The 7,537-nt window shown below is 44.1% G+C and overlaps 1 protein-coding gene and 2 non-coding genes across 3 annotated transcripts; 1 reads left to right on the top strand and 2 right to left on the bottom strand.

Annotated features, from left to right (window-relative positions):
- The first annotated feature begins 1,063 nt into the window (after positions 1 to 1,063).
- On the top strand, positions 1,064 to 4,281 carry LOC125544806 (GDSL esterase/lipase At4g10955). Its single transcript, XM_048708572.2, has 2 exons — positions 1,064 to 1,671; positions 3,101 to 4,281. Exons 1-2 carry the CDS (start codon positions 1,199 to 1,201, stop codon positions 4,092 to 4,094), a joined length of 1,467 nt encoding a protein of 488 aa, XP_048564529.1. The 5' UTR covers positions 1,064 to 1,198; the 3' UTR covers positions 4,095 to 4,281.
- Positions 4,282 to 5,576: 1,295 nt separating this feature from the next.
- Positions 5,577 to 5,649, bottom strand: TRNAR-ACG (transfer RNA arginine (anticodon ACG)). The gene has a single exon. It is a non-coding gene; the product is annotated as a tRNA-Arg (tRNA).
- Positions 5,650 to 5,741: 92 nt separating this feature from the next.
- TRNAR-ACG (transfer RNA arginine (anticodon ACG)) lies at positions 5,742 to 5,814 on the bottom strand. The gene has a single exon. It is a non-coding gene; the product is annotated as a tRNA-Arg (tRNA).
- Between the last annotated feature and the right edge of the window lie 1,723 nt (positions 5,815 to 7,537).

Genomic DNA, 7,537 nt, shown 5'->3' with positions numbered 1-7,537 from the left:
TCGCGGAGACTTGTTGGCTTCGTCACCTTCTTGGTGAGCTTCGGATTCCACTTCCGAAAGCCACTGTGGTCTTCTGCGATAACGTGTCGGCCACCTACTTGCGGCTAATCCGGTGCAGCACAAACACACCAAACACATTGAGCTCGATGTTCACTTTGTACGCGAGAAGGTTCAGTTGGGTCAGCTTCGAGTTCTTCATGTACCGACTACCCAACAGTTTGCCGACATCATGACCGGGTTGCCAACTGCTGCATTCCAAGAGTTTCGTTCTAGTCTTTGCATCGCCGACGCCGACGCTTCGACTGCAGGGGGGTGTTGAACCGTGATATCTCTGTATTTATTACCGATTGATTCTCATATTATCTCTAGCCTTGTATAGCTGATTCCTAGAGATATTGTAGGGTTAGTTGACTTATCACGCAAGACACCACATGTATATATTGTAACAGACTCAGATGAAATTGAGTTGCATCCTATAGTCTTCTACACATCTTACATTTGTGAACGAAGGGAGTACTTGATACTATCAAGAGATCCTATATGAACTAGAAAGAAAAGAAAATGAAAGTGTATTTGTTCTCAAACTTTGGCCAAGAATAATAGGATATTTAATATAAGGCCGACCATGTACCATATAAGGCTTAATTATCTCTGAGCATAATTAAGCTTTGATTTTGCTAGTAGGTAGAATAGAGAAAAATTGCACAATGACAATAATATATCCTATTTTTCTTGAATAATATAAATCAAGATTATTTAACAAAATTATATGGTATCGAGCTAAAATTGAGTGAGATAGTGTTGGCTTAAGATCAACTCGTTTCTCCCTCAAGTTAATAAAACGGTCATACTTGGATCATTTCTTTGCAGATCCATCTGACTCAAGCCAAAATACGAATCAATCTTGAGAGACTCACAAGGCTCGAGCTTTTATTGCAGACTAGTCTCCGGAAATTAGGGGAACCGATGGAAAAGGCGAGGAAGTTTCTCCTGCGGCCCGTGAGGGTTCACCTCCTGGTCGGTGCTTAACCCCAATCTCACCTGGAACGCATTACAAAAAATTCTAAAATCTGACCCGGAACCCTCCTCCCCAAGGGCCAAGGAGGAAGAAGGCCAACAAGGAAGGCATACTCGTTTCCCACTTGGCCAAGCCACGCCCCCATCATTAAACCCCCCAGTTGCTGCTCCCCTTCCGAACATGACCGTTGGGCGCTGCCCCCCGCCGAGATCCCAGATATACCTCTTCTCCCACGCCACCAGGAAGACGACGCTCTCACATCTCCCGGTCCCCACGAATCCCCGCCCCTACCCCTCGACGACATTCTCGTCCTCCCCCGTGCTCACGCGCTCCACGCTTGCCCTTGCCCCCGCGCGGCGAGCGGAGCGGTCGGGAGGTTTGATCTGCGCCGCCATGGCGATGGACTTGGTGTCGCCTGGGCCGGCCGCGGCGGCGGCAGGGGAGGTGAATCCGGAGGCGGTTAAGGGGGAGGGGGAGGAGGAGGAGGAGGATGTGGTGATGGTGGTGGGGGAGGTCGGGGGACGGTGCGGCGGCGACGCCGTGGTGGTGGCCCCGGCCGACGCGGCGGTCGAGGGGCACCCCTACGCCTTCCACGTCTCCGGCCCCCGCAACCTGCCGCCGCCCAACTGGAGGGAGATCATCAGATCGAGTTGGTAATTTTTCCGCTCTCGCTCTATAATTCCATATATCTTGCACTTTCCTTGTGCCATATAATACAGGATTGAAACGGGGTGTGCCGGGTCACTCCGGTATGTGATGAGTTCGGCATGCGCTGTGGATTCGATGAACTCGCGGGGGTCTGCCGAGCCCTTTGGTCTGTTGTTGAGATGGAGACGAGATTAGTTTAGGAAGTGCCGTCCAATTGAAATGCTCGTCCTGCCAACTGCAATTGCGGGGAGTTTATTGATTGGGATGAAATCTGCCGACTTTGCTTGATTAAATTATGAGAGCAAAATTTACTCTCTCTTAGTTTGCTTATTATTTGCAGTATCCCGTGGTGTGATGTGCAAATTAGGTTTGCTGTACCTTTCCTGCAAGTTTAGGTTATGACAGGACTGGAAACAAAAGATTACCCTCCATCTCGTTTTCTGTTTCCTGGGCCACGGACGTGCACATGCTCCTCCTACCTTTCCTTAGGAACTGTGTTTTGTCTTTTGAGTACAAATAAGAAAGCACCAATTCAACCAGTTAAGTTTCCTTTAACCTACTCATCCTCCCTTGCGCAGACTATAAACTAGTACGTACCTTCCTAGTTTTAAACTATGTTTTTATGTTAACCCGCTTTGTTTGTGTAGCTGTGTGGCTCTTGTTTTCATGGCAATTTAGGAAGTTTTTAACCTCTGCTTCAAGTTAAGTTTGCTTCATTGCCTAAAAAAAGATTTAAGTTAGCTAGTTAACTCTGAGTAGTATGATCTTAGTATGTAAGACTGCAAGGTAAAACAGCCCAACAAAATGGGAAAGATTTGCATCATGTGATTCTTGTTGGTAATATTTGTCGCTAGTGATGTTTACAGAAAAATGGGGGGAATGGCCATAGAAAAATGAGCTTTCTGGATTATAAACTTAAAAATCAGGGGACGGGAAGGGTATCATAATCATGTAAAATGATGAGCAACGGAAATCCACATTGCATATTCTTGCTAAGACTATGTTGGCATGGAGGGGACACCAGCTTACAGGGCTTTTGCGGGCAAAATATATTGGAAATGAACATAACTGAAGTCTGTAGGGAATAGGCGAAACATCATCACTGCAAAGCTGTAACTTGTTGCTATGTATATATTTTATGAGGCCAGCCTGATACCATTGTCAAGTGCCCATATCAAACAGGATTTATGTTCCTTTTCTCGTAATTTTAATGAACTATTACTTCAACAAATGAAGTTCTGGACTCTGAAACGCTTGAAGCCTGATACCAATGTCGAAGTGCCCATTTCAAACAGGATTTATGTTCCTTTTCTCGTAATTTTAATTAACAATTACTTCAACAAATGAGGTTCTCTGGACTCTGAAACGCCTACTTTACGTAGACATTCCCACATGAGGTATATGTAACATTTTCTCCTAATGCCTGATTTGCAGGAAGGATCCAAATTACAAAAGGATGGTAATGGCATGCTTCATTCAGGCAGTCTACCTTCTTGAAATAGACAGACAAGATCAGAAAGGAGAAGAGGATGGCCTTGCTCCAAAATGGTGGAAGCCCTTCAAGTACAAGGTCACACAGACACTGGTGGACGAGAGAGATGGCTCCATATACGGCGCCGTCCTTGAGTGGGACCGGTCTTCTGCATTGTCTGATCTTATCCTCCTAAGACCAAGTGGCGCACCAAGGGCCGTGCTAGCTCTCCGAGGAACATTGCTGCAGAAACCTACAATTAAAAGAGATCTACAGGATGATCTACGTTTCCTGGTTTGGGAGAGCTTAAAAGGATCAGTGAGATATGTTGGCGCTTTAGAAGCACTGAAGGCTGCAGTTGAGAGATTTGGGAGCGCAAATGTTTGCGTCGCAGGGCACTCGTTGGGAGCTGGCTTTGCCCTTCAGGTATGCAAAGATCTCGCCAAGCAAGGAATCTTCGTAGACTGCCATCTGTTCAATCCACCTTCTGTTTCACTTGCCATGAGCCTAAGAAGCATGAGCGAGAAGGCCAGTCACCTGTGGCAGAAAGTGAAGGCAAGCCTGCCATTGAAGGAAGAAGCAGCGCTTGACTGTGCAAAAGAGGATGGCAGCATCAAGAAGAGACTACGCGCAGAGAAGAAATGGGTGCCACACTTGTATGTGAACAACAGTGACTACATCTGCTGCCACTACAATGCTCCCTCTTCCTCCGGACCCGACGGGGGTCCGGATGAGCAGCAGCAGCAGCGCAAGGCGAGCGAGATTGCTGGTGACGTGGTCGCGAAGCTCTTCGTCACGTCGTCAAAAGGCCCACAGAAGTTCATGGAGGCGCACGGGCTGGAGCAATGGTGGTCGGATGGGATGGAGCTGCTGGCTGTGTCTGACAGCAAGCTTATACACAGGCAGCTGAAGTCTCTATACTCGTCCACAGCAGTACCACCTCCTACAAAGTCATAGGGGATGGCTGTTTCAAGGGTAGTTAGAAATACTCTTTCTAATCGGTTTATACCTCAACTGAAACCCCTCGAGATGTTTCGTTATGGCCATGGTCGAATTGTTCGTATAGGTTAATGTTGATCAAACGGATATGTAAGAACACTGTGGGCTAATAATAAATCCATTTAAGTAATTTATTTCTAGTTAATACTGAATTATTATTTTGTATTCCAATGTACAATTGCATCTGTTGTCAGGATAATATCCATGTTCGCATGCTCTGCCCTGGAACCCAAGTTTTGTAACTTGTTGCTCTGTAGCATGACAAGTTTTTTTTTTTGAGGGAATGTAGCATGACAAGTGAAGAGAGAGAGGGAGGAAGGCCCCAAAACGCTAAATTGCAGGTTGCTGACAAAGAACTTATGCATAAGTACAGTCTCCCGTTTGTTTCGTAATGACTGATTTATTATTTTTGGTTAAGTAGATTTTACCTGTCATGCGCAAAAAAAAAAGAATATACCTGCCCTTTTTTTATGCGATTCAAAATTTTTTTAGGGATCCAAGGGATTCATTTTACAGAAAAATAAGGTAAAAGATTAGACCTGTCCTGCACAAAAAATTGTAGAATTTACCTGCCTTTTTTATGCATAAGTACAGTCCCCTGTTTGTTTCGTAATGACTGATTTATTATATTTGGTTAAGTAGATTTTACCTGTCCCGTGCAAAAAAATATTGTAGAATTTACCTGCCCTTTTTTATGGGATTCAAATTTTTTGAGGGATCCATGGGGTTCATTTTACAGAAAAAAAGGTAAAAGATTTTACCTGTCCTGTGCAAAAAAAATTGTAGAATTTACCTGCCCTTTTTTATGAGATTCAAATTTTTATAGGGATCCATGGGATTCATTTTACAGAAAAAAATTTAAAATGAAAAAACAACTGAAAAAAGGTAAAAAGACCTGTCCTGCACAAAAAAATTGTAGAATTTACCTGCCCTTTTTTATGGGATTATAAGATTTTTTACGGGTCCATGGGATTCATTTTACAGAAAAAAGGTAAAAATGAAAAAAAAAACCCGACTCCGCTGGGGATCGAACCAATCTCTGGTTTCATAGAGATTAAAATTATTATAGGAATCCATGAGATTTGTTGTACGGAAAAAACGGTAAAAATGAAAAAGGTCAAAGATTGTAGAATTTACCTGCCCTTTTTTTATGGGATTCAATTTTTTCTAGGGATCGATGGGATTCATTTGACAGAAAAAAAGGTCAAAGATACCTGTCCTATGAATTTTTTTTGCAGTATTTACCTGCCCTTTTTTATGGGATTATAAAATTATTTTACGGGTCCATGGGATTCATTTTACAGAAAAAAGGTAAAAATGAAAAAAAAAACCCGACTCCGCTGGGGATCGAACCAATCTCTGGTTTCATAGAGATTAAAATTATTATAGTAATCCATGAGATTTGTTTTACAGAAAAAACGGTAAAAATGAAAAAGAGTCCGACTCCGCTGGGGATCGAACCCAGAATCTCTGGTTTCGTAGACCAGCGCCTTATCCATTGGGCCACAGAGTCCTCCTTTGTGGTAAAATTGGAATTTAACAATCCACTTTTTATTGGACACTCTTTTTTTTACAACCAAAAAAGGTTTAAAATGAAAAATCAACCGACTCCGCTGGGGATCGAACCCAGAATCTCTGGTTTCGTAGACCAGCGCCTTATCCATTGGGCCACGGAGTCCTTGATGCGGCAATTAATTCATAAATATATCGATTGCAGATTGATTCGTTCCCTGTTTCCTTCCACTATATTAGGGCATAAGTAAAACTAGCAAAAGAGCCCGTGCGTTGCAACGGGTTAAAGAAGCCACCAAAATTCGGTGGGCCAAAAAATGCATTAGCAATTGTAGGAAGTAAAACACACTTATAGAAGGACCAAAATCCCAAATAATACATTTGCTTAGGGCATCTACAACCACAATGAAAAAATTTAACTTCTCAAATGTTCATGGACGCGTCCAACCAGTGTATGGATGTATGTGCTTTGAGCCCTTATTTTGCACACACACACGCAACCATGCTCCCCTTTTTTTTCATCCATTTTCCTATTGGGGGTCTGGTTAGGTTACCTTTTTCCTTCTCTCTCCTATCCAGACGGTGATCGGGTTGTCCGCCGAGATGATTGGATAGGATTTGAATGGACTTGTTGTAGATCCTCTTAGTAAGTAAAAATTTGCTACCGGTCAGAAAGCAGGAGCTGAACAACAATAGCCATCATTTGAACAACTGTACATAAAATTGCCATCATTGAGATCTTCAATCAAATTTTCAATAGTCAAATCATCCTCTGACAATACTGATAAGGAAAGCTTAATTAAATTTTTTGATGGAAGATTAATTAGAGAAATATTCAACAAAACTCACAACAAAAATCCAAAATGTCAATGCCCACCACTGTGTTGCATAGCTATTGTTCTTTTGGGATCATCATTGCATACTTTTAAGCACCGTAATGCTGGCTATCATCATACTTTTTGATGATTCAGTTTATAACGCATGTTCAGAAATGCAAGCTCACCTTCTCCATGCATGGCCTCAACCGAGATTACGAGTCTACGATTGAGGAACAAAAATAAAAGAAGACCGGATCATCAGTTGAATAAAGTAAATGCATGTGAACAATATAAAATTAAGAGGTATATTCCGCTATCTTACCCTGAATAAAGAAGACCAATATGAATTGCTACATATTTTATGGGATTGGAGAAAACAACGGGGTACACATATGTAGGCACCACAACCGCTCCTGATCTGTACCACATCCTCTTTCACCTATCCGCCCCATCCAAGCGCATCCCATCTAAAGCACCCCGTCGTCTTCACCCTTGGCCTGCGTCTCTCCGCTGCCTGGCTTTAGTAGCCGGCCGCGGCACACTGCACAAGCAGGCTGTCCTGGTCAACACAACAGCGTGGCCGTGGATTTGATAGCGCCTCCCAGGGCCTGAAGCCAAGTGCACCTGACCATGCAAACGTTGCACCGGCACCTCCTCAAACCAGCACTGCCGCCGCCCAACATCACCTGTCTACTCACTCCCGGAACAGGAGGTGGATTCCCACGGGTCCGTTCTCCGCCGTCTCCTCCTGTTTCTTGCCTCACCGGAGTCCGGCGCCTCGCTGGAGGAGCACCAGCGTCGCTGCCGCCTCGCGTCCCCCGTCCTCTCACTCCTAGAACAGGTGATGGATTCCCACAGATCCGATCTCCGTCGTGGCACGATGAGACAGGGCGGAGCGTGGTAGGAGGTGGAGGTAAGCTGGAGGTCTAGATGGGATCGAGAGGAAGGGTCGTTGGACATCCCTAAATTAGTACCACCTTGTTTACATTACAATTTTGTTTATACGAATCGTAAAAGCGTATTACGACTAGGCGAAAGCGTATTGTGATGGTGAACCCACGGAGTCAATCC

This window comes from Triticum urartu, chromosome 3A (genome assembly GCF_056163025.1).
Source record: "Triticum urartu cultivar PI428250 chromosome 3A, HENAU_Tu73, whole genome shotgun sequence".
NCBI lineage: Eukaryota > Viridiplantae > Streptophyta > Magnoliopsida > Poales > Poaceae > Triticum > Triticum urartu.
This window is presented reverse-complemented; position numbering and strand designations above follow the sequence as displayed.

Bases quoted from the DNA above. Each gene is read 5' to 3' on its own strand.
- LOC125544806 (XM_048708572.2), top strand. From the start codon at position 1,199: ATGACCGTTGGGCGCTGCCCCCCGCCGAGATCCCAGATATACCTCTTC. The intron at 1,672-3,100 runs GTAATTTTTCCG...CCTGATTTGCAG, and splicing joins GAGATCATCAGATCGAGTTG to GAAGGATCCAAATTACAAAA.